General features: G+C 42.0%; 1 protein-coding gene across 1 annotated transcript in view; it reads left to right on the forward strand.

The window, feature by feature from the left end:
- The window catches only part of DNAH9 (dynein axonemal heavy chain 9), a 1,479,259-nt gene that overhangs the window by 1,237,959 nt on the left and 213,692 nt on the right, over nucleotides 1-27,608 (forward strand). Inside the window, exon 67 of the mRNA XM_085616775.1 lies at nucleotides 9,464-9,646. Coding sequence (XP_085472901.1) covers nucleotides 9,464-9,646 — 183 coding nt within the window. The remainder of the gene's footprint in view (nucleotides 1-9,463; nucleotides 9,647-27,608) is intronic.

A 27,608-nucleotide genomic window follows, 5' to 3' on the forward strand; every position in this document is an offset into this window, starting at 1 on the left:
GGGGAGGAGCGTTAAAGCGCACGCTTGGGAAAGCAAGCGAGAGGAAAGCCAGATGGTGCCTGATCGCGTGCTGTAAGGGTGCCCGCGAGCAATGCAAGGAATGCGCATTACTGTGTGCGTAACCGCACGCTCTAGGCCACACAAAAAGCTAAGGTCGGCTTTTTAAAGGCCACTCACTAAATGTCTCGCCAATGCAGCGCATGCGCTGGCTCAGGCGAGACCTAAAAAGGAAAAAGAAGGTTGCACTTGATTAAAATTGGCTTGTTTTAAAATAGGGAGTAAGAAGAACTTCCTCGGCACCTCGTAATTGCTGCAAAACATTAAACAATGAAACATGTCCTGTGGAGACCTACCGTCGCAGCCACAGGGCAGCAAAATTTCACCTTTCTTACTCCCTCTGGGATGTGCAAGGAGAAGGTAAAATAAGTTGATTCGAAATCTAGTCCTTAAAAAGTGGTCATGTTAATTGGGAATCCCTAGGAGATAAGGTTCCGTAGTAATGACTGCTTTCAAAAGGTTATGTCTACGCACACTTGGCTTTCTTAGCTCACATTCTTCCCTTTCCAGCATCCTCAGTCTAATAAAAAATTCTTTTACCCAAGGTAGGTCTTTCCTGCAATCATTATCACGGGTGCAAAAAAGGTCTGGTCTGCCTAGTTTCCTTAATCCTTACTGTATATAGTTAAACCAAGGAATATGATGAGCGCCATCGAGGCAGTCCATTAATATCTCTTTGTTAAGTAGTCCCGTCGCTTGACCAGATCTTGATCCAATAATATAAGGGGCGGAGAGACAACAAATCTGTCAAATAGGGCACACCCAATTTGCTTCAAACAATATAAGTAGTGGTACCCTGCGAGACACATAATAAGCGTCTCAATAACCTGATTTCCAATATTTGGAGCTCCCTGTGTGGGGCATAGCCCCAGATCTCACTGCCATATGCTGCCTGAGAGACACACCTAGATTTGTAAATCTGCAAATGGGCACCTATAGAATTATTGAATTATAGAATTATTGCCCAGACGTTGACACGTAGGAGAGCCCCTGTTTGCTTTTTTTTAAAAAATAGCTCCAGTTTAAATTGGCATCCAAAATAACTCCTAAATAGGAGAAGACACTGGTCTTAGGAACAGGGATGGTTCCTACCTTAAAACTAAAGAATTTTGTTGGCCTCTGGCCTAGCTGCATCACATATGACTTGGAGTTATTTACTAACAGGTCCAGGTCTTCCATTTAGGACACAAAGGAATTAAGTAGTGATTGCAACCCCTTAGTGTTCCGGGCCATAAGAACCGCGTCATCAGCATACAATCGTATCAGCAGGCCCTGCCTGCCGACCTAGGGTACATCTGCGTGGATAGATATCAGATCCACCACTGAATTATTGATTTAAAAATTAAACAAAAAAGGAGATAATATACATCCCCGACGTACCCCTCTCTGGATTGGAAACTTAATGATTACTTTGCTCACATTGGTATAGCGAACCACTGCATTTGTGTCACTGTGGAGCTCCTGTAAAGAGGACGATGTTGTTATCTACTCCTATACGCCTAAGTGTTTCCCATAATTTGCTTCTGTTCACCCCGTCGAAGGCCGACAACAGGGCTATAAAGGCCAAGTAGACCGTACCTTGTTGCGCGACTGTGTATTTGTTTAAGATCAGGTACAGATTAAGGCATTGGTCCACTGTTGACCTCCCGGGTGAAAGCCAAATTGGATATCTGATAGTATGTTGTTGTCTTCAGCCCAAGTCGTTAACCTATCCAATAAGATACGGCACACCACCTTTACCATTGAATCCAACAGTGATATTTGCCTGTAACAAAAAGTACTATCCCTGTTGCCTTTCTGAAAAATAGGTGCGATGATAGATGTGACCCAGGATTTGGGTGGAGCTTTTCTAATAGCTGCAATAATGATGGATGTAAGGACTGGCACCCACAGCTGGAGGTTAGATAAAAAAAGGTCAGGGGTATGCCATCAGGACCAGGGGCCTTATTTCTGGACAGTCCCTCGATACCTTTTATGTCCTCGTCTGCATGAATGAAAAGAGCTGACTTTCCTGTCCCCCGACTGTCCGGTAACCTAGTTTCTATTTTCGCTCTTTTTCGGGCCCCTGGCTGGCACCTTTAGGAGATCCCCAATAGCACAAGAGATAAACTTGAATGTATGTAGGATGGTCCCTGGTGCTGCCTGCCCTTTGACGCAAGTATCCAGTTCCCCTTTGTACCTTACAGCAAGGGACTCGTAAAAAAGTTATGGAGTAATCTGGGCCCACCTTAGCCTTCTACCCTGATCTGTAGCCTTAAGGGGCCCCATTACGCAATTTTTCCTGTAGTTGAACTTAAAAATTTGTTTATGACTTTGTTTTAAAACATAATTATTCTACAAGTTTACACAAAGCAATACACATACATAGATACATATCTATAGTACAAATAAATGCTTATGTACAGAGGGATATGTTGTATATTTCTGTATGCGTGTGGTGCCTATGTGGGGAAGAGACAATTCTTGAGTAGTTTTCTGAAGATAAGGTGGTTGTCTGTCGATCTATTGTTGGGGGGGGAGGGTGAAGAAAACCATAGTTTGGCTGCTTGAACAGAGAAGGATGTGCCACCCATGTTTTTTTTCATGTATCTTGGGATTTTGAGGTGAGGTGTTGGAAAACGATCTTAACGCGGTCAAAACACAGCAATACATTTACATCGCTGCTTTTACAACGCAAGTCGTTACAACGACTTGCGCTGGATGGTGCTATAGACTAAGGAATAGTGTGATTTACTGTTTCAACACCTTCCCTACTGTACGTAGGCTAGAGTTGGAATAGTAAATCATACTATTCCTAAGTCCAGCGCCCTCCAGCGCAAGTCATTGTAATGACTTGCATTGTAAAAACAGCGATGTAATGTACCGCGATCTAAATGATTGCGTTGCAACATCATACATCCGAGGTGTCACTCTAGAGCAGAAGTTCCTTTGTTCAATGTGTTTGGTGATTTTATTCCTGATGAAGAGCAGTCCTGTTCCATGCATTGCTTTGTGGGTGATACAAAGCAGCTTGAACTTGGATCTTCTGGCAACCGGTAACCAATGTAGGGCTTTCAAGACAGGAGAGATGTGGTCTCACGGTTTGATATGTAGGAGTAATCTGGCGGCCAAGTTCTGAATCCGTTGTAGTCTTTTCGTGGTCATTAAAGGTGATCTGTGGTAGAGGCTATTGGCGTAATCGAGTTTGGACAGAAAAAGGGAAATGGTAGCTTGGACATTGTGTAGAAGTCCCAGATGTGGAAAGATTTGTCGCAGAAGTTTTATAGTAACAAAGCTGGATCTTGCTAGTTTGCCCACTTGGGCATTCATCGTTAGCTTGTAGTTCATGGTCATTCCAAGGTTTCGACTTCCTTCGATACTTTAGGCGGTGATCTCTGTTCATCAGGCCAGGCGGCTAGTGGGTCATAATATTTCCAGGTGCCACACATGAGTATTTCCGTTTTGGAAGCATTCAATTTGAGATGGCTCTACGTCATCCATTGATCCATGGCTCTGAGAGAACTGTAAATTTGCTATTTTCCAATGTCTTTGGGACATTCCAGTTGAAGGAATATTTGCGTGTCATCTTCATCGTTATAGCACGTAAGGTGAAATTGATTGATCAGTACCGATAATGACTTCATGTAGATGTTGAAAAGCATGGGCGAGATGATTGAGCCCTGAGGGACCCAGGCTTTTTTGAGTACAGTTTGGACGATAAAGGTGGGGTATGGATGACATTAGTTCTGTTGCGAAGGTAGGATGCAATCCAGTCTGGAGCAGTCCCCTCTATGCCTCTTGGTAGAGTCTTTGTATCAGTGTTATGGTCAACTGTGTCAAAGGCTGCCAAGAGAGCCATGAGAAGTAGGACAGCAACCGCGTAGCGGTCAGCTGTATTCTTCAGGTCATCCTAGATGGCAAGGAGGGCATATCTGGGCCTGTTCCCTGACGGAATCCTGTTTGGAAGTCTGAAAGTATGGCATTGTCTTCAATGATTTGTGACATCTGGGTAAACACTGCTCTTTCTATATGTTTGCCTAGGAAGGGTCCATTTGTAATGGGTCTGTAGTTATCAGGGTTCAGCGGGTCCAAGTTTGTTTTCTTCAGTAATGGGTATATGTATGAGTTTTTGAGTTCTTCTGGAAATATTCCGGTAGTTAATGAATCATTGATGATTCTTCTTACTGGAGTGGCAGCAGAGGTTGTTAGAAGAATTGTCTAGAATTGTCTTAGTGGTGGACACGGGGCAGAAGGGCTGCCGGCAGGCCTGCTTGCTTTGATTAAGGTCCATAAATTCATCATGTGAAATGTGTTGGAAGGAATGGAGAGGCTGGGTTAGAGTATTCTGGATTGTAGTTGTGGAAAAGGGACAGCGCTGGTGCTTTGTCTTTGTTTTAAGGATGAGACCAACGTGTTTGCTTTTTCCATGTAAAGATTTGCCAGTTTGTCTGTGAAATCTTGAGTAACTGGATGGACTTCTTCTAGACAATTTGGTTTACAAAATTCATTGAGTATTTGATAGAATTCTTTGTTTGCACATTTAGCATTTTGAATTCTGTATTGATCGCTGACTTGTGTAATCTGTTAATTTTCTGTATGCTAAGTTTGTCTTGATTGGTGTTTGTTTTGAGCCAGGCACATTGCAGATTTCTAATTTGTTGTTTTATGTCTTTTATCTCTGAATTTCTCCAAAGTGCTTGTTTTCTCTTGTTCTGTTATATGGTTTTGAGTGGTATCAGGATATCAAAAGCTTCCTGTAACCACTCATATAGTGTTTTAACAGAATTGATTGTTTCCAGACCTGTACTGGATTTTAGTTGTGTTTCTAAGTGTTCCAAATTGAGTTTGTTCCACGGTCGATAGGTGGATGCATGTAAGGTGGTATTAGGTGCGATGCTTAGTGTTGTTTTATGTTGGAAAGAAAGCAAATGGTGGTCTGACCATGTGACTGGAGTTATAGTTTGAAAGGTAACTAGTTCGGTATTAGCAAAAATGATATCTAGGATGTGTCCAGCGTTGTGTGTGGGTTTGTGGACGATCTGATGCAGGTTCAGTATGTCTAGCCCAGCGATTATGGTTTTAGGATGGGGCATATTGGATTTGTCAAATCAAATGTTGAGGTCACCCAGAATGCATAGGTTTGAAACCGTGTCTAGAAGTGTGTCTGGGAATGTCGCCTTGCTAGATGGAGGTCTGTAAAGGAGCAGGAAGTTACAGGAGACCATGGTGTAGGATTGCATCTGGTAAAAAGGGCCTCATAATCTTTTATTGAGACATCGTCCACTTCATTGATATGTAATGTCTGCCTGAACACAACAGCTAGGCCACCTCATTTTTTGCCTATTCAATTTTGTGTGATTGTTTGATAACCTAGAGGAATGGCTTCATGCAGGACTGGAGCCATATCATCTCCCAACCATGATTCAGTTATGAATAGTATGTCTGGTTATGCGTCAGTGAAAAGGTCGTAGATTTGATTTTAGTTTTTAGAGACTGATGGAGCATTTATTAGTAGAACATTTTGAGAATGTGCTTTGGCGATAGTGTGACTTTGATTTGTAGAAGAGTGATCAGTATTTTGTGGGCATGAAGCAAATGCGCCCTTAGTGCTGGTATTAACTGTATGAGGATAGCATTAGTTTAGCTGTTCCATATTGTGTTCCTCGTCCAACAGGCTAAGAAGGCATTTTGATGAGTCTGCGTGCGTAGTTGGTGGAGATGGTACTTGAGAGTATATTGGTGCGCTGTGTTGCTTTTGTGGTGTAACCTTGTTGTGCAGTAGACATGGAGAAGTGAAGTTGTGAGGTGTGGCATGCTTTTTATATTGTTTGCGTGTGTTTAGGGCAGTAGGTGTATGAGTCAGGGTGGTGGTACAGCATGTGGATCATGTAGTACGTTTCTAAATTGTCCAATGGATGAGAGGCAGTTGGAAGAGAGTTGGTGTGTTGCTGTATGTGTGTTAGGTGTGGTGGAAGAGAGAAAGCTTGGCATTTGAGTTTTTCATTTGTGTAGATTGAAAGGTGGGTGTATGTTTGTATTTTGTGACGATAAGTATTATGAGGTGTTGCGCTTGAGAGATTTTGTTGTGCTGGTGTGCGTAATATGTTTTGTTTTTGAGGAGTAGTGAAAAGAAGTTCTGGTGTAATTGTTTTATGAGATGGATTTGTTTTGTATTATTGTTTGCAAGTGAAAGTTGTAAGGTAAAGGGGGTGTTGTGTTTGTGAGTAGGGTGTATGTTGTGTGTAGGAGGGGATGAAGTATAGTTAAGGTTGTTTGTCTTAGACTTGTTTACTGCAAGAGATAAAATCTGTGGTGCTGCGGAGTGGATGTGTTGTGCGGTTGTGCAGTAGCGGCCCATGGTGGGAGTACTGCCGGGCGCTGACATGGAGCGGGGGAGGGGCAGGATGGGGGTAGTAATCTACGGATTACGGCCGATTTGAGGTAAGTAAAGATATAAATAAATAAAACAAATTTTGTTGCGTGCGCTTCATCGCATTTGGCCTTGGGTGGCCCAACTGACGTGTGCCAGCATCCCTTGACATCCCAATTTACCTTTTCATTCGGTTGTCGCCTCCAGAAGATCTTTGTCCCTGAGTCTGCAGTGTTAGTTGCATTCGGACACTCCCCATTGAAAACAACAGGTCACCCTACGCCAAAACAACAACCTGCACCTGGCCACCCTTGTGCCTCTGTGGGTACACCTTGTGTGCTAAATTGGATCCCCCTTTGCCCTGAGCTTAAGTCCAGGAGCTTTGCTATCACAAACTTGTGGGCTGCTCGTGAGCAGCCACTAACCCGAGGCCCCTTATCCCCATCGGATAACAACAAAGTACCAGTGCACAGGGTCAGAAAACAAAAGCTTTAGTCCAAAGGAATGGGGGTGGTCATGCAAAAAGTGGCATTTCCCTACACTAGTGAATACACAAGTACAATTGTCTTGCTGGAGATCTGGCATGCTGTTCAAAGAAAGGGTAGGTGAGCACATTTGATCGAAAATACATTTGCCTTCCCCGAAGAATTTAGAAATGTGGCTAGTCTCTACACATATACACCTGCGAAAGAAAATGTATCTATCTTAGAAGAAACACACTGGGGATCTGGAAATGTCCTCCTGTTGGCTGTAGTGATCACAGAAAAGCATACTTTTACTTTATATTTCAGGATGCTTCAATGCATAGATAACATTCTTTTGAATTAACGTAATGTGTTAGGTATATATGCAGCATGTAAAACCTAAGATCCGCAGCACTACAATGAACAGGATGTTTAAATGTTTTTGTTCACAAACTAATGTACCGTTTGCTATTATGGTCAATCAATTATAAATATTCGACAGTCTTTAGATTAATTCAAGTATTTCATCCACCACCGTGTTTTTTGTTACAGTTGATGCACTAAGTTTGACTGTTATACATAGACGTGGGTTCTATTCTCACTCTGCCACAGGACTCACGACATGCCTCACAGATGAGACATAATTAGGCTGAAATCAATCTGGTGTTACTTGTGTTCCCATCTGGAGGGGACCTAGAATGACAGTTAGGACTGTTCCTATTTGAGCTGGACCATGACTGATTTGCATATGGCAGGTCTCTCTAGAGTGGCATAGTGATTGAAAAACATTGGACTAGAAGGCGGCCCTGAGCAATCGCCAGCATGGCTGAGATTATTGCCACCGTTCCTTCCATCACCTTGTTATTTGTTGGACAGTTTTTTTTACAGGTGTTACACATAAAATAATAAGAACAATTAAAAAAGAAAATTAATTGTCATACCTGACTCTTTGTTTAGGCCACAGTAATGTGGCACAAATGTTGCCATTTGCATAGAGGTCAGATGCCCCATGTGTGCTACAGAGTTCCCTAATACTAGACACAGGTGCAACTTTAAAAGTGTGGCTTAGGGAATGCCATTGCATACCTAAACTATGGCATTGAGCGGGGACTGGGTCATACAAAATAAAACCATTTCTGAAGCCTCTTTTTACACTAACTGAATCCTCTGTTGGTAGTGAACTGGAACATCATGCCTGAGTGTGTAAATGTGAGGAATATAAAAAAAACTAATTAGCATGATGCTCCAAAGTGTTAAGATTAAAAGTGCCTCCCTACTGTATGAGTTACACTAGTTCTTTCGCATTTGTAAAAGCTTTCTTAAATGTAAAAGTCAAATTTATCACACGTTGGCTTTGGGAAGACCTAGGAAAATCACGTACTCCTTCTTGTAATGCAGCAAAGTGATCCCAGAACCAGAGAAAACTTGTTGGTGACGTTCTTTGTTAGTACTGCTTCTTAGTTTTGGTCACAAAAAGTAAGGCTTGAACAAGATCTCAAATTCATCATACCTGGCCTCTTGGAACCCTTATCGGAGACAGCATCCTCCTTTGCCAGCTATATATCTTTGACTTACATATTTTATTGCAAGTAAGAATGTAAAGCTGTTTATCAGTTCAGGTGGATCAAGTTTATGAACAGCTACCCATTTGAGGCTGCTTTAAAATATAGATACCCTCAGCTTGATGTCCTACTATAATATCTTGGCCAGTCTCCAAACCATTGATTGGGCCAATGCTAACAGAGGCTGTAGTTCAAAGAAGAATTTGTGATGTATATGCTGAACCCCTCCTAGCTTGAATATTAAGGTTCCTGTTCGAAATTTCAAAATGTGCAAAAGCAATTTTCCTCTAACTTGATGTTCTTTAAATCTTCAAGTGATATTACCTCCCCGCTTTTGAAATAACTTTATTGTAGCTCACATACATTCGGATAATGCCACACAATAGGCACTAGTTCTCAGAGGATAAAAGCGCTCTTAGATAACTGGCAGTTAGCCAGTATCGCCTTGTAATCACAAGGCACTCCCCAAGCTACAGATTCCACGACTTAGGCACTTCATCTATGAAATGACTGTTGCCAACAAAGACCTCAGTGTTAATTTAGTCACCGTTTAGGAGGCTCCTGGTTTAAACAAGTTCTTTCTAACACGGGTAAATGGTTTAAGAAGCTCCCGAGTTCCTCCTCAATTGCCTAAAACCTTACTTTACCTGAGTTTTTTCTAATTATGGTGTTATTTTCATCAAAAGCGGTTGACCCTAATTATTTAAGGAAACCTCCACGTGCCATTGGACAAAAACACTTTTACCAATTCCAATTTAAACTTTAGACTAGTTGGCTTTTATTTTACAGAAGATACATAGATGTTGTATATCAGTGCCTAGATCCTTTAGGCTATTTAAATAAATAGCTCTAGTTAAACATGAATGGCTATACACTACAATAGGTGGTTTAGATTGAAACTTGATGATTTATTCTTCATCTTTACCAAGAAAAATCATCGTTTATGAGGTGGGATCAACACTTGGTGAGCTGATTTGTGAATCAGAACATGCACAGATGTTAACAATTGTTGTTTTCTGTCTCTTCTGTAGGTCAAGGGTACATTGGATGAAATAATGGAGAAACTGCCAGAAGAATTTAATATCCCAGAACTGATGTCCAAAGTGGAGGAGCGAACCCCTTACATTGTTGTGGCCTTTCAGGAGTGCGAACGCATGAACAGCCTAACTAGTGAAATTAAACGTTCACTGAAGGAACTAAATCTCGGATTAAAGGTATGTAAGAAATGTTGAGTTTTTGTACACCTAATTTCTTACAAATATACCCAACCCCTTACAGGCCAATACAAAACTATATCTGTTTGAAATAATATAAATACCGTTTAAAAGACTGAACACTAGGGTGTCCAGATTGGTCCAAAAGAGCTGCATCAATGCAAAATTTTCAGAATATCCACAGACTTTGTATATTAGAATAATTCAGAATCATTTTATTGAAACATATTTTATGTAGATATCCTAAAATTGTGGTATAATTTCTGCTGTCCTTGTCTTACTTTAAACGCCCTTGAAGTACATTGATATACCCTAAACCTTACACCATCCATATGAAAGGGGAGGGCTACACTGTCCTGTAGAACTTAAAAGCGGAATTAATGATTGTGATGACGTTGTTATAAGACTGCTTGATAGAGTGACAAAAAACTGGCATGAATAGAGTTGAATTTTTTTAAAGTTTTAAAGATAAACTTTTATTCGTCAGTTGATGTAGTATAATAGAGTAATATACAATCATGTAAAACAATGTAATTATCAGAGTAACATAAGAAGAAATGGAAAAGAGAAAAAAGAGTAGAGGAAAGTAAAAAGTATACAGGAAATGGAACAGAGATATAAATACAATGGTATCATATTTGAAATTACATAAACACAATATTGTGATAAAAGTAATGCAAAATGTACATTAGTAATAATACAGTAAGAAAGAAACAGCATATATATCAACTGTGCATACCCCAAGAAAAGTGTCCAGGAGGCTAGGCTACCTCTTCAATCCGAGGATTATGCAAATTGGTCAGTTTTGCAGTAGAGTCCAGGAAAGTCATCACAGATAACCCGAGGATGTCTCTTTCTAATGTCCTGTTTTAATAACGAGAGATATCTAGTTTAATTGTGAGAGATATTGGGTTGACATGCACTCTGTCCAGTGACTAAGTGATTATAGCAAACACCATACCACCAGGATTGGAAAAATATATTGAAAGTCTTTAGTAATCTGCTGAAAAGCATTGCAGGAAGTAAATCTAGAACATCAACTTTAGCTGAATGAGAAGACCAATCGTCTGAAATACTACCTAGAACTCTATTTTTAAAATTAAAGGAGATTTGGGTGTGAAAATAGCATTTATCTGTTTCCAAACTTTCAATCAAAATTAATAAGTAGAGGTAAAATCACATAGCATATGTTTGAGGTTAGGGAATGTAACACAGCATAACCAACAAGAAGAGGGATTATTTGGATTTATTATGTTTAAAGTGGCTGGGGTAACCAAGCCTATTGTAATTAAAAAAATAACGTTTGAGTGGTCTTAGCTACCCTAGATGATTTATGTAACGTAAGTCAAATCTTGTTCCACAAATGGATAAAAAAAAATGTTTAAGTCCTGTTCCCATTGTAATTCAACAGCTGTCTCTTCTCGGTCATCTGAAGAAGTAGTTATTTTATTATAAATTTGGCATGCCGATAGAAAGCATAACAATGACGTAGCTAAATGGGGGATAGAAGTGGTAGGGATGGTAGTATGTGAAAGCTGTTGATATGTGTGACTCACAGAGATTATTGATGTATATTTAGTATAGTATGAGGGAGGGACAAACACTCAAGCTTGCATCAAGGGATGGCAAGAATTGTTATGAACTAGCTACCATACCCATCGCAAACCTTTCCCTTTCCAGGACTTCCCAAAAACAGTTTTACATGTTTATTATGCCATATTGAGGAGCAAAGAAATGTTTCTTTGACAGTATAATAGGAGACTGAATGGAAACAAAAATAGGGTGTAGTAGTTTACATGCATTTAGAATAGGGAGGGACATAGCTAGAGGATTCTCGGTAAAGGATAAACATTCTTGAAAAGAGAAAGGATAAAGAAAAAAGTTCACAAGATCTACCCATCGGAGAGGTAAGATAGAGTCATCTTTAGAAAAAATGCTAAATGATAAGAGTAAAAGTTAGGGAAATTGACTCCCTGCATATGTTTAGGATGTTTTAGGTTTTTGACGGGCGTTTTTTTTTTTTTGCTATTCCACAAGAAGGTTGAAAGAATAGAGTAGATGTTTTTGTAAAGTGAAGACAAGGAATAGAAGTAGGAATATAGAAAGATAAAATAGTATGACAGGAGCCAACATCCTCTTGAGCGAGTCTAATCATCCCAACCAAGTTAAAAACAAAGGGTCCATCTAGAGGTAAGAGGTGATACAGTTGTGAGAACAATTTTCATATTAATAGAGACCTTCTCTTTTATTGAGGCAGTGAACCAAAGACCTGGGTATATGATCTTATCTTGATTTCAATGGAAAATAGAAGAGATCTGCATGGAAACATATTTTATTTAGTGGGAATATTTCACATTTATCCTCATTTAGTTTGTATTCAAAAGAGAACCCAAATGTGCAACTTCTGTCAGAAAGGATTGTAAAGAGGTATGTGGATGTGACATTAAAAGAACAATATGATTGGCTTATACCGAAATTGTAATTCTTTGTCATTGTATTGGAATCCATGAATGTCCGAATTCATATGAATTTTAGAAAAGAAGGGCTCTAGTATGAAACAAACCATAAAGAAGCAAGAGAACAAACTTGTTGAACACCTCGGTTAAGTGAGAACGGTATGGCTATAAGACAATTAACAATAATTGAGGCTTTGAGAGATCAATATAATAGAAAGACTAGATTAATGATGTTTGGACCAAAACCAAACCAAGAAAGAGTGGACAAAATAAACAACCAATTGACATGGTCAAATGCCTTTTCAGCATCTAAAAAAATAGCCACCAGCAAGTGCTTATAAGATTTGGACTTACTCAAAACATTAAAAAATTGTCTAGTATTATCAAGTATGAGTTGCCCTTTAATGAAGCAAAATTGTCCCTGTCTTAGTAAACGAGGGAGTAAAGGGCCAAGAAGTAAGGCACAAATCTTAACTACGGAATTAATCTGTAGTTTTAATATATTTTTTGGGTATAAGCCTAATCAAGGCATCTTGCAAGCAACCCCGGGAAGAGTTAAAGGATAAAAATAAGTGAAAAGACTATGTAATTTAGGAAGTAAAAACTTGGGGAAATTAAGATACAATTATTTAGGGAATCCATCAGGACCTGGGACTTTCTTCTTTTTAATGGAATGTCAATAATCACTTAGCAGTTGGATTGGTGGTTTGAATGAAAGACGTGAGTCAAAAAGACACCAATTAATCTTTGGGGTAAACAATCGACTCACCATTTCACGATTTTGTCTTTAGGAATCCATATGTCCAACAAATTGAGGGCCAGTGTGTTGTTCAGCTTAGGAAGCTATAAATCATCAAAGAGTGTAGACTCTATTTTGGCATGGCTTGCTCCATGTAGTCTGCTCGCTATGGTACTCATCAAGTATACTTACTGCAGCACCCCCTGTGCCATACAAATGGGAAAGGTGAGCAGAGAAGAGACAAGTGGCCAACACACAGCTAAGTTTCAGGTTGGTGTTTAAGTACCTATATAGAGGGCAGAGTGGTACCTGGGGATGATGAACGGAATAGGTCCAGTGTTATTCTCATTCTTTATCATCACTGTTAGACCCAGCATCCTTGGCATGGTTTTCCCCATAACATTTTGCCTTTCAGACCTCTTGTTTTGCAGTCTTTGTTTTTGCTTTTCTTAGGACCACTGCTAATGAGAGCTAAAGTGCCTGTGATCTCTCCTTAAAACATGGTAGAATTGGCTTTTACCCAATTGGCATATTTAAGTTACTTATAAATCAAAGTAAATTGGTAATACATGTAGCCCGGGCCTGTAAATTAAATGTTACTAGTGGGCCTGCAGCGCTGGTTGTGCTACACACTTAAAGAACACTTTCAAACAAGTCTCAGGCCTGGCATTGCAACCTGTGTGTGCAGTTTTTACGCTGCCAAGTTTGACCTGGCAAAATAATCCTTTTGCCATACCTAAACCTTCCTTTTTAATACATATAAGTCACCATATAGGGTAGGCGCTGGGCAGCCCAGAAGGCAGCAGGGTGCAGTGTATTTAAAAAGTAGGGCAAGTAATTGTAGGTTTTACACGTCCCGGAAGTGAACAACTCTTAAATTAGTTGTTCACTACTGCAAGGCCTACCTATCTTACAGGATAACATTGGAGTCACCTTATTACATTTTATATGTGTTATTTGTAAATGAGAACAGGTAACCAGCTCATGTTTGGTATCTCTGGAATTGCAATGAAAAATCCTATCTTATAGTGAAGTTGGATTTTAAGTTACAATTTTGAAAATTCCACTTTTCTTGCCTTAGCCAATTGTTGCCTGCAGCCTGTCTCTGAGTCACATAACTGGGCGTAGTTGACAGTTGGGATTTGTATATTCCTCCTAGACAGTCACACACAATGGGGAGCTTAAGTGTGCCTGGATTGGCCATCACTGGCAGGATGGGAGTGAGGAGCTTGGCCCAGCCCACTTATATTTGTATAGGCTGTGTTCTGCCTCCACATAAAGGGCTTCATACCCCCTGTAGTTAGTCTGGAGCCACAGCCAGGACGTCAGGGCATCTGTGCACATCAAAGGCATGCCTCAAGAAGTTTCTCCCCACTTCAAAGGCACAACTGGGTATAAATACTGAACTTCATATTCCAACTCTTCTGTACCTGGACCTGTGGAAACTCTGTGTTAAAAATCAGGTCTTTAGTTGGTAGAGGTTTGCACCCTGTTCAAGTAGGGGCCACAATCCTACTCAGGGTAAGCTAGATAGACAGTTTAATGAACCTTTTGTAGCTTGACACAGCTAGGCCAGGTCTTCCCTGGACTGAAAACAAGCATCCATGGACCGGTTTCAGGTTTTCACTCCTCATCTGTCAGGATAGCTTGACTCCAGTGGCATGGAGAGCACGGACCCACATCTGGGCATACCCGTCCCACTCGGGGTGACAAATGCGAAAAGAATAATGGATGGACAGAATGCAACCTTCTGTGTCTTTGGCTTAACTTAACAGGTAATAATTAAAGTATTTGTGCAACACACACGCACACACACACACCTACACACACACACACACGCACACACACACACACACACACACACACACACCCATACACGTGTTACCATCCTTGTGGGGACTATGTGTGAACACCTGCCTTGTGGGGACTAACCTTTCCCAATGGTTTAAAAATATGCAAATAACAGAAATATGTTAAGAAAAAATTCATAAAACAGGATCCTGCTTCAAATGTGCAAAAATATTGTTTTTTAATCGTGCGCACAGAACCATCCTTGTGGGGTCTTGAACATGTGTTACCATCCTTGTGGGGACTTACTCAATAATTATCATTTGTGATTGAATGCCTTCATAAACAAATGGCTAAATGTAATTTTTCAGTGCTGTACTTAAATTACATGATAGTTTAGTCATATATAAATAGCTCATTGTGTCCTACGAGCACACAGAACATGGACTGTGATGATAATGAATTTCTCAGCGGAGGCCTATAGCATATGAAGTCCCTGGAAAGAGATTTACAGATATTTAGCCTGTTACTGAGTGCTCACAAACTTTCAAGAATAAGGAAACAACACAATGTTAAGATTATTTAGAGGCCAAACATCCTGCAATGTGGTCGGATAGGAAAGTCAAGTTGAGATTACCTAGTTCATTTTCATCAACCTCACCACTAGGCATCATTTTCTTTGCATGTTATGCGATGATAAGCCCCAAAGATTTTGTATGTTATTATAGTAATGTTCTACAGCGGACAGAGAGAGTAATTGATGATAATCATTTTAAGCCACTGCAGAGATACGGCGTGATTTTTTTAAAATTGTGTTTCAATGTAGTCACTCCCAAGTTCCTATAGGCATAGTGTGTGTTTATATTTATGTTCAAGTCCTGCCTAGATTATGTGTGGTTTTACTAATGCTTAAGTCCCCAATGAAGTGGTATTTGATGCTAATTACGTTTTAGTCACATGAGATAGTTTGTCATTATAGGGATGCCAGGTTCTCACACAGATAGTGTGTGATTATAGACATGTTGAAATCCTCCAAAACAGTGACCGATTATAATCATGTTTGATTATAGTCAGGTTCAGGTCCCTCTACAGATAGTGTACATTGACAGTCATGCTGCAATTCATGCAAATATAGAGTGTTATTCAAGAAGTGCCCAGGTCCCCATAGAGAGAGTGTGTGAATATTGGCATGTTCAAGTCCCCACAAAGATAGTGTGTGATTATTGGCATGTTCAAGTCCCCACAAAGATAGTGTGTGATTATTGGTGTATTCAAGTCCCCGTAAAGATAGTGTGTGATTATTGGTGTGTTCAAGTCCCCACAAAGATAGTGTGTGATTATTGGTGTGTTCAAGTCCCCGCAGAGATAGTGTGTGATTATTGGCATGTTCTAGTCCCCGCAAAGATAGTGTGTGATTATTGTCACGTTCAAGTCCCCGCAAAGATAGTGTGTGATTATTGTCATGTTCAAGTCCCCTTAGAGGAAAGTGTGTGATTGTTATGCTGAAGTCCCCGCAGAGATAGTGTGTGATTATTGTCATATTCAAGTCCCCTCAGAGATAGTGTGTGATTGTCATGCTGAAGTTCCCCCAGAGATAGTGCGTGATTATTGGCATGTTCAAGTTCCCCCAGAGATAGTGTGAGATTGTCAGGTTCGTGCAGAGAGAGTGTGGCACATAGAAAATGTTATAATAGTCATACTCAAGTCCTTGTAGAGATAGGATACAATGATAGTCATACTGATGTTCATGTAGAAATAGTGTTTCATTACATTAATGCTCAGGTCTCCACAAATAAAGCGTTTAATTATACTCACCTTGAAGACCATATTGAGATAGTGTGTGGTTATATTCATGTTGAAGGTCCCTCAAATATATTGTGTGATTATAGGTATGTTCAAAACCCCACAGAGATAGTGAGTGATCATAGTTATGTTCAAGTCCCCACATAGAGAATGTTATAATAGTAATGCTCAGGTCCCTGTAGTGATAGGTTATTATAGTCATACCCAGTTGCGTGCACAGATTATAGTCTTGCTCAAGTCCTGCAGGGATTGTTGTGTTGTATGATTATAGTGAAGCCTAGGCCCCCATAGAGATAATGTGTGATAATAGGGTTGCCCACATCCCCACAATAGTGACTGTAGACCTGCAGCGAAAGTGTATGACAACTTTCAAGTACAAGTCTCTCTATGGAAAAATTATATGAGAGACACACATGTCCCTGCAGAGATAGTGTGTGATGATAATAATGTTCAAATTCCCACAAAGCAGTAGTGTAATTACATTGAAGCCCAGGTCCCAACAGAGACACTGTGTGATTATACACATGGCAAGGTCACCAGTGAGATAGTGTGTGATGATAGCCATGATCAATTCCTCAAGAAGATAGTGTGTGATGAATTATATTGATGTCCAGATTGTAGGAATGCCCAGCTCCCCACAGAGATAGTGTGCGATTTTTAGGATGTCTAGGTCCTCACTGAGATGGTGTGTGAGAATGGTGTTACCAGGTCCAAACAAAGATAGTGTGTGATTATAATTATGCCCAGGTCCCCACAGAGGTAATGGGTGATTATAGGTATGCTCAGGTCCCCACAGAGATAGTGTGTGATTATAGGGATGTCAAGGTCCCCACAGAGATGGTGTGTGATTATAGGGATGCCCAGGTCCCCACAGAGATGGTGTGTGATTATAGGGATGCCCAGGTCCCCACAGAGATAGTGTGTGATTATGTTGATGGCCAGGTTTCTACAGAGATAGTATGTGATAATAAGTATGCCAGTCCCCACAGAGATGTGTGTGATTATAGTAATGTTCAAGTCCCCACAGATATTGTGTGTGATAATAGGGATACCCAGGTCCCCACTGAGATGGTGTGTGATTATAGGGATGGCCAGGTTTCCACTGAGATAGTGTGTGATTATACTGATGGTCAGGTTTCCACAGAGATAGTGTGTGATTATAGAGATGCCTGGTCTCCACAGGCAGAGATAGTGTGTTATTATGGTATTATAGGGATGCCCAGGTCCCCACACAGATAGTGTGTGATTATAGGAATGCCATGTCCTCACAGAAATAGTATGTGATTATATTGATGGCCAGGTTTCCACAGTGATAGTTTGTGATAGTTTGTGATTATAGACTGTTGGAGGGAGGCCCACCGGGTAGTCGGGGAGACTATTCCGGGCACCTTCCTACCGCAAAATTATAGCCGAGCGCCGCTGAGAAGCCCCCTCGGGGAGGTCTTTCTCCTATGATCGTACTAGGCCCAGTAACACCACCACACAGGACTCAATAGTAGTTGCGAGATTAGATTCTTTATCGGCAGCAATACGAGCAATATTTACAGAGGGATCGAGGGATCCTATCAGAGTCTCAATGTTCGTTCAAGAGGGTAGGGTAGCGGGACAGTCTTAGTGCCAGCCAGGCACGGGAGGGCTCTGCGCCAGACCTTGGATGCTGGTCTCAGAGCGGCTCGGACGGGGAGAGCCGCGACGTCGTCTGCAGGGCTCGGATGGTAGTTCCGCTTGGGTCGAGCCGCGACACGGTCAGCAGGGCTCTGGTGGTAGGTCCGCTTCGGTCGAGCCGTGACGAGGTCAGCTGGGCTCTGGTGGTAAGGTTCAACAAGGTCGGGCCGCGACAGCGTCAGCAGGCCCCAAAGGTTCGTGAAGGTCTTTAAGCACGGTGGAGCCGCGACGTCGTCAGCAGGGCTCAAGTGGTGGTTCAGGGTGAGTCTTCTTCCGTAGGGTCAGCCGCGATCCGATCAGCAGGGCTCTTGACTCCAGGATACAACTACTGCCCTGTTGTCGGGTCGCCCCAGATATAGGACGAGAGCCCTTTGATGTCTGGACCCGTGCGCCCGGAGGGGGCGGAGAGGCCGGGTAGGGGGCGGCCAGACGCCCAGCAGGAGAGGCGCCAGGCCCCAGAGAGCTGTGGGGTGATCACACCCAGGTGTGGAGAGACGGTTGGGGGTCCCATCGATTCTGCCCTCCGCCGGGAGTGGGAAGGGCTCGCGTGGTATCCCCCGAGCCAGGGGTTGGCATCTAGATGTCGGGCCTCGCTGGGACCGAGGCCGGGTAGAGCAGGGTCATACAGGTGGTCACATGGAGTGACGTGCAATCCAAGATGGAGGAGCCCCGATGTGCATGGGACCTCGTGCGGCTTAGCGCGGGGAAACAGGACCACGCCATGAGGCCGGCTCCCACAAGCGTCCCCCCCAGCTGAAGGCAGGGAGAGTCACCCATCTTCTTGGGGGTTCTCCTCGCCGAGGCGGAAGAATCGGGACAGGCCGTCAGCATTGGCGTGGTCGTTGCCGGGCCGGTGTTCAACAGTGAAGTCCATCCCTTGCAGCGAGATGGACCAGCGTAACAGCTTGGGGTTCTCGCCCCGCATTTGCATGAGCCACCGCAAGGGCCGGTGGTCAGTCTGGACCCTGAAGTGGGTACCGAAAAGGTAGGGCCGGAGCTTCTTGAGAGCCCATACCACAGCGAAGGCCTCCCGCTCGATGGTGCTCCACCTCTGTTCTCGCGGCAGCAGTCGGCGGCTGATAAAGGCCACCGGTTGATCGAGGCCCTTGGCGTCCAGCTGGGAGAGGACTGCCCCGACCCCGTACTCCGAGGCATCGGTCTGGACTACAAATTCCTTGCTGTAGTCGGGGGCCTGTAGCACAGGGGCAGCGCACATGGCCGCTTTGAGAGTATCAAATGCGGTCTGGCAGCGGGGCGTCCAGTGCACCGCCTTGGGTTGTTTCTTTGAAGTGAGTTCTGTAAGGGGGCCCACAATGCTGCCGTAATCCTTTATGAAGCGTCGGTAGTAGCCTGTGAGGCCCAGGAATGCCCGGACAGCGGTTTGGGTGGCGGGGGGCTCCCACGCCTGGATGGCGTCCACTTTTAACTGGAGGGGGGCCACCTGGCCACTCCCCACCTGATGGCCCAGATAGGTCACAGATCCTTGACCGATCTGGCACTTGCTGGCCTTAATTGTGAGCCCGGCTCTTTGGAGTGCAGCCAGGACTTCCCCAAGGTGTCCTAGGTGCGCGGCCCAGTGGTCGCTGAAGACAGCAATGTCATCGAGGTAGGCCGCGCTGAAGGCTTCGAGACCGGCCAGGACACAACCAGGAAGGTCCAGCGGATGTAACGGTATATTGCTTTCAAAGAGCTGTCATAATTAGAAGAAGTTACAGGGGAAAACGTTGACACAAAAGGCAGTTTTTTTCAACTAATCTTCAATTTTTTCTATATTTAACTGTTAGTTTCTATAAAAAAAACCTTGATGGATCTACACAAATGACCCCTTGCTGAATTCAGAATTTTGTCTACTTTTCAAAAATGTTTAGCTTTCCAGGATCCATTATTGCTTTCAAACCCATTTCTACCGTTAACTGGAAGGAGGTTGAAAGCACAAAAAATAGCAAAAATAGGCTATGTCCCAGAAAAATGCCAAAACTGCGTAAAAAAAGTTGGTTTTCTGACAAAAGTCTGTCATTCCCTAAAAGCTGGGAAAATGGCTATTTCAGCCCCACAAACCCTTTTTTGATACCATTTGCAGAGAAAAACCCAGACGCTTTCATTTGCAGCCCGTTTTTCCCATTTTTCACAAAAAAACAAAATGTTGCTGTATTTTGGCTAATTTCTGGGACCCTTGCAGGGGAATCCACAAACCCTGGGTACCTTTAGAATCCCCATGATGTTGGAAGAAAAGGACGCAAATTTGGCGTGGATACCTTATATGGTCAAAAAGTTACAGGGGCCTAAGCGCGCACTACCCCAAATAGCCCAAAAAAGGCTTAGCACAGGGGGGGGGAAAGGCCTAGCAGCGAAGGGGTTATCCAGTGTGATCAATTAATGGTTATTTATCGTTTGGAACGAACAAATCAGAAATAAGAAAGCAAATAAATTGCACAGTGCATGGAGTAATATGATTTAATCCATATTGAACAAAATTATGAAACATATATGGAATCTCTCTGAAAAGAATTGATTTTTAGAGGTGTTGTATTAGTGTATATATTTTAAGAATACCTATGAATTTTAATATGGTGTTTTTAGAAAAATGTAGATGAGAGATGAACTATTTAAGTGGAGATTTGCACAAAATATTCAAATCATGAAGTTTGTTAGTATGACTTAGGATGATGCAGGCACTTGCCAAAAACCGGTCTGCCTAATGAATGTCATGAAAATGTTTATAATCTTAGTAAATATCGGGTATACATTGTCAAATATAAAATACATGAATTGGTACATTTAAGGTGATTTTAAGCAGTGAATGTCTTTTAAATATGTATTAAACAAGATGGGAACTGCAGTCTGTCTTCCTTGGCTATGGAGACAGCGACCCACATGATCAGGAGTCTGTGGTTTTAAAAATATGCAAATGGCGCAGCGTCTTTGGTGTGAGCAAGCCTGTGGATACAGGCAAAACGCGTTACATGACAACCGAAATAAAAAGAGACTCTCTTTTAAATACGAATGGAGTCCCTGTACTGGATGGTAACTGGAGTTGATTATATATATATATATATATATATATATATATATATATATATATATATATATATATATATATATATATATATATATATATATATATATATATATATATATAATCTACTGGCGGTCGCCAGTAGATAGTTATAGTTACAACCTAGTTTCCATAGGAAATCTCGAAATTCTATTTTGAATAACTTTGGCGCCGGTTGACGAATCCTCGCGAAATTTTCAAAACTAATGGGGCGCTCCGTTCAGCTCCTACCCTGAAAGTCTCGGGGTGATTCGTCAAGCGGGGGCTGGGAAAAAGGGGGGGTCCCAAAACGCATTTTCCCCATGCATTTTTCCATAGGACCTTTAGTCAGAGCTACAGCCCGAACGGCTGAACAGAATTAGGTGAAATTTGGCAGAGAGGTAGCCATAAGGTCAAGGAAGTGCCTTTTGCAGGTTAAATCTGTTCAGTATTTCCTGAGAAAATAGCATTTAAAAGCATATCAATATCTATACGCGTGCACCGTGCGCGCACCCTGCCGTGCGCGAGTGCAATTCTGATGGGTTGTTAGATGTCGGTAAACATTCGAATCTGTCGAAACCAGGAAGTGTTGGCCGCCATTTTGTCTCTTGCAGTCTGAGGGGGTGAAAAACAAAGGTGGAGAACGTGAAAAGGGGGCAGAGTGGAAAGTTCCTGACCCCCTAGCCTTGGTCAGGGGGTCACAGAAGGACCCCCAAGGGAGAAAAAAACAATTTATTTATTTTTTTAAATCGCGAGGTGCGCGCACCCTGCGCGCATGGCACAAACTGCGAACCGTGGGCGCTCGGTGCGCGAAGCGCCCCGTGCGCGCACCTCGCGATTTAAAAAAATGTGTTTTGTTTGAAAAACCTGAAAAAAAAAAAAAAAAAAAACATAACTTAGCATTTAAAAAACCGTACAAATTCACTGAAAAAACCATAGGTTTCACACACGTTATAGTTACGAATTAGCATTTAAAAAACCTTGCAAATTCACTTAAAAAACCATAGGTTTCACACGTTATAGTTAGCTGGACATTTCACTCGTAAAAAACCAACTATAGGCAACTATAACTCACGCGACCGCAATCCTCTGCTGATGACATCAGATATTACATCACTGATGACATATGTGTCTTGCTGAAAATAAATATTTGTAATATATGTATAGCTAAAGATTAATGGAAGAAGACATGGGTAAATAAGTGTCTAAATACAGTGATGTAATATCTGACGTCATCAGCAGAGGATTGTGATCACGTGAGTTATAGTTGCCTGCAGTAACTATAACGGGGGAATTTCATTGGTTTTTTACGAGTGAAATGTCCAGCTAACTATAACATGTGTGAAACCTATGGTTTTTTCAGTGAATATATATATATATATATATATATATATATATATATATATATATATATATATATATATATATATATATATATATAGTAAAGCTTGCAAAGTGTAGTCTTTGTTTGAAACAAGAGTGTGTCGCCTCCCCCCCCCTCCCCCAGAAGGCATAAGAAACTCACTGCATTTTACAGACACATTGGGAGAAAGGAAGCAGTCTCCCACTGCGTGAAGGTGATTTGGGTCAGACATACCTTCACTGTCTCCTGTTCTACCTGCTGGATTGGTGTGTTCATCCGGAGCCAGCATTGTTTGGGACACCACCTGGTGTACATATATGCAAATCACTGTATTTGCTCTCGCTACAGGAAGCACAAAACCCAACATAGATTATTGCAGGATGGGCGCAGCCAGAAGTCGTGGAGACGGGCCAGCACTGCAATCCAATGAAATAACATCTATTTGGTATTAAAGACCTGCCCCTAAGTGGAATACCAGAGCTGAAATGAGGCGGGCACTGAAGAAAGCCTATGTAACTCTGTACAAATCTATCTATCTATCTATCTATCTATCTATCTATCTATCTATCTATCTATCTATCTATCTATCTATCTATCTATCTCTATCTATCTATATCTATCTCTATCTATCTATCTATCTATCTCTATCTATCTATCTATCTCTATCTATCTATCTATCTATCTGTAGAACCCTATCAATCTACCTTTATAATCCTATTGATCTACCTGTATAACCCTATTGATCTACCTGTATAACCCTATCTAGTTATGTTGTACTCACTGCCCATTTAAATCGACTGTATTAAGGGTAGGTCCCAAGTGTAGGTTTACTAAGTGTAGGTCACTTAGTAAACATAAGATTGAAGTTCACAATTATATTGGAGACAATCAACCTGATGCCATGTTTCTTACGGAAACTTGGCTAAATGAGGCTTATCCACTTATTCGACACATCAATTGGGTCCCTTACTACATCCTATTTTCTCAAACTGCTTAGAGTTAGTGGCTGATGCCTCGATTGTAGTTCCCTGGTCCGATAACCATTTTGTGGCATTCTATTTTTTTAGTCAAACCTCCCCTCAAAGTTAGAATAGGCTCAATTGTTCCCAGCAGAAAATGGGCCAGATTCAACACTAAGAGCTTTATTCAAGCCCTTCAGCAGAGAAGGCCTCAATTGGGAGAAGATATTAATGCTGCTAACTCAGCAGTGGACAAGTGGATCGCTGACACATTGGATGTAATTGCTCCATGGACTTCCAATACCCTTCAGAGACTAACCAAATCAGTACCATGGTTCAATAAAGATCTAAGGATGGTCAAAAAATCTTGCAAACGCTTAGAGTGGCTATGGAGGGAAGACTAATCTGACAGCAATAAGGCTGCTTATAAGGTAGCAAAAAAAAAAACAACCAGTCTCTTATTAGGAAACCCTGCGCTGCTTATTGTAATGCAGGCGGAAAACTCCTCTAGAGAATTATTTGCTATCCTTAAAGACCTATCCTCCCTAGAGAGAACCATGGCTTCTGCCATTAGTTCTCCAGAGTAGTGTAACCAGATTGCTGACTTCTTTGCTTCGAAGGTATCTAAAATATACGATTCCTTTCCTGATGAGGCCCATAATGGCAATTTTTCCCAATCAGAGAGAACTTCTGTACTTGGGGCCAACTACCTCAGAGTTTCGGCCCCTCGCTGAAAGATTTAAAAGGTATAGATCTAAGTATCAAATCTGGTTCTCCAATGGACCCAGCTTCCCCTAAAACCATTAGGGAAGGGCTAGACATAATTCTACCTTATGTACAGCAACTTCTGGAGCTATCCCTCCATTGTGGTGAGGTCCTGAGCAAGTGGAAGCAAGCAATTGTCCTCCCCTTAAAAAAAAAATCTGCAGATCCGAGTTTGTTGGATAACTTGCGTCCTATTTTACTAATGCCTTACTTCTCTAAAATAGCAGAGAAGGTGGTGAACACGCAATTGGTTGCGCATATTAACCAGCTTACCTATTCCACCCCACGCAATCAGGCTTTAGATCCACGTACTCTACAGAGTCGGGGTTACTCCTCGCTATGAAGACACTATGCAGTCATGCGAATGATGGCCAAACTGTAGCTTTGGTCCTGCTGGACCTCAGCGCAGCCTTTGACACGGTATCCCAGAAACTGCTCCTGTAGCGACTTTGGCCAGGTGGGCTGGAGGGAGCAACTCTAAAGTCGATGATTTCCTTCCTTCAGGATCATAGTTTTCAAGTTGCACAGTGTCCGCATATGTCCAAAAGCATTCCACTCTCACAAGGGGTCCCACAGTACTCAATTTTGAGCCAGACTCAACGCAGTTGTTGTCACTTTATCCCACAACTCAGAAGATGCAGCCATCCAGTTCTCTTCCTGTCTGAGGGACCTTGCTTCCTGGATGTCAGGTAATTTCCTTAAGATGAACCGCATTAAAACTGAGGTCTTGGTCGTAGGGAAGTTCCCTTCCATATGGTCGTCAGCGTGGTGGCCCCAGACACTGGGTCCCACACCCATCACTAAGGAGGAAGTTAAAAATCAAAAATCAAAATGTTGAGGAAAACTCTGGACATCCTCCCCATCTCAGCCAGGAAAACCCTGGTCCACACTCTTATATGTCCCAGTTGGACTATGGATATGTTCTCTATCTTGGAGCAACAAAAACATGTCTCCATAGGCTACAACCCATTCAGAATGTGGCAGCATGCCTACTTCTCAACTTACCTAGGAGAGCTTCCTCTGTGAAAGCCCTTGACTCCCTGCACTGGCTGCCTGTCAATAAAAGAATTATTTTTAAAACCGTGTGCTTTTGCCACCGGATTCTGCTGGGCAAAGGACCCAGCTATCTCCATGATCTTCTTGTCCCCCCATAATCCGAGGCGTCACCTTAGGTCAATGTGGGCTCACTTGGTTAAAGTCTCTAAATCCAAAGAGCAAGAATGGGTGCACGTTCATTTTGTTATTTGGCAGACAAAAACTGGAATGCATTACCTCTTTTTCTTTGAGTAGAGCCATCAGAGAACATTTTCCGAAAAAGATTGAAAACTTGGCTATCCAGCTCTGAGGTCTTATGTTGGTATTGCCCCGGTTTCACTGCTTTTGGGTCCTCTCAGCCATCATTACGTAGTAGTTCTTAGCGCGGGGACAGGCCAGCTGGTGTAACCAGGCACTTTGTAAATGATTTTTTATTTATTTATAACACTATCTACTTTTGCAACTATATCTATATATTGATCAATCTATCTATCTATGCAACTCTTTCTGTCTATATATTTATCTATACAACTCTATCTATACAACTCTTTCTATCTATACAACTATATCTACCTTAACAACTCTATCTTTATAACTATCTATAAAACTCTATGTATACATCATTGTCCATCTGTCTATCTATCTGTCTATCTGTCTATCTATCTGTCTATCTATACAACTCTATCTACCTATCTATCTATCTTTCTATAACTTTATCTATACCACTCTGTCTATACAATCATTCTGGACTGTGAAAGCCTTTTCTTTCACATCTCACTATCTCCCTCCCACTCCTTTGCTGGAGTTCTCATCTACTGCAGCCCAGGAGGGTACGGCCAATTTCTTAAATCCCTTCCTGAGGTGGCAGCTACGTTAGTGGGCATGTCCCCCAATAGCACCCTCATGGGGGACTTCAAACTACATTTTGATGACCCCAATAATGCGGATGCATCGTAGCTCACCCAGGACCTTCTAGCTATTCAATTTGCACAGAAGGTCATAGGCCCTACACACAAGAAAGGCCATACACTAGACTCTATCTTTAGTAACAGCACCGAACTGTTGGTGGGCGATCCCGTCTGCATTCCCTGGTCGGATCATTTCCTGGTTCCCTTCTGCATCAGCCCTTTATTGCGACCACTGGGCATCAAAGTCATTAATAGGAAAGTACGCCCTTGGGCTAAACTTTCTGTAGACTCATGGATAATAGCTCTTGGCAATCTCAAACCTAAAGCCAACTTAAATCTCACCATAGCCTCGGAAAATTTTACTCGCTGGATTGAGGCCTCACTTGATATGGTCGCCCCAGCTAACCCCAGCCACAAAACTATGGAGGAAAAGACTACTTGGTACTCCCCAAAGCTGCGAGTACTTAAACAGACATGCAAAAGACTGGAGAGGGAATAAAGGAAAGTCTATCAGGTCCTGAATAAACTAAAATATAGAGAAGCCATAAAAGGCTATCAAAAGGAAATAAAAGCAGCGCAGTCCAGCTACTACAAAGGCATCATTACCGCTGCCGCTAATACTCCTAGGGAACTTTTTTGCACTGCGAAAGATCTCCTAGAGCTCCCAAAATCTGAACTAGCTCTCGTGGACTCCCCAGATCATTGTAATGCAGTGGCAGATTTCTTTCAGGGAAAAATCTAAAAGCTTTATACTACATTCCCTAGCACCCCGCCCTAGTGATCTCCTATTAATGGACAAGCCCATGCTCCATCCAGAATATGTGCTTAAGGAATTCTCAATTCTGAATCTGGATAAGTTGTCAGAAATGTTCTCCCAAATAAAATCATGTTCCCCTCTAGATCCAGCCCCCCACACATCCTACATAAAGCAGGAAATGTGATCCTCCCTACTATTTTGGAAATTGTAAATCGGTCCATTTCCACGGGATTAGACCCCAGTCCATGGAAGCATGCCATGGTCAAGGCCTTACTGAAAAAACCCAGCATAGATCCAGATGACTTAAAATTATGACCCAATTTCGCTGCTGCCGGCGATCGTTAAATTTTTAGAAAAACATGTGAACGCTACTCTTTCTGACTTTCTAGAGACTTATGACCTTCTGCATTCCACTCAGATCGGTTCCGTCCTAAACACGGAACTGAAACGGCCCTTCTGGCCGTGGTCAAAGACTCTGAACAAATCCTGGACCAAGGAGGAGCAATTGCCATCATCCTCCTTGATTTAAGTTCAGCCTTCGACACAGTCAATTTTACCATCTTAATAGAGATACTCAGGAGGTTACGGATTCAAGATGAGGCGCTCACCTAGAAACAATCATACCTAGACAACAGAACCTTTGAACTTTTTCAAGGGACGCAATGCTCAGCTGTGGAGTCCCTTAGGTAT

Source organism: Triturus cristatus, chromosome 7 (assembly GCF_964204655.1).
Source record: "Triturus cristatus chromosome 7, aTriCri1.1, whole genome shotgun sequence".
NCBI classification, from domain to species: domain Eukaryota; kingdom Metazoa; phylum Chordata; class Amphibia; order Caudata; family Salamandridae; genus Triturus; species Triturus cristatus.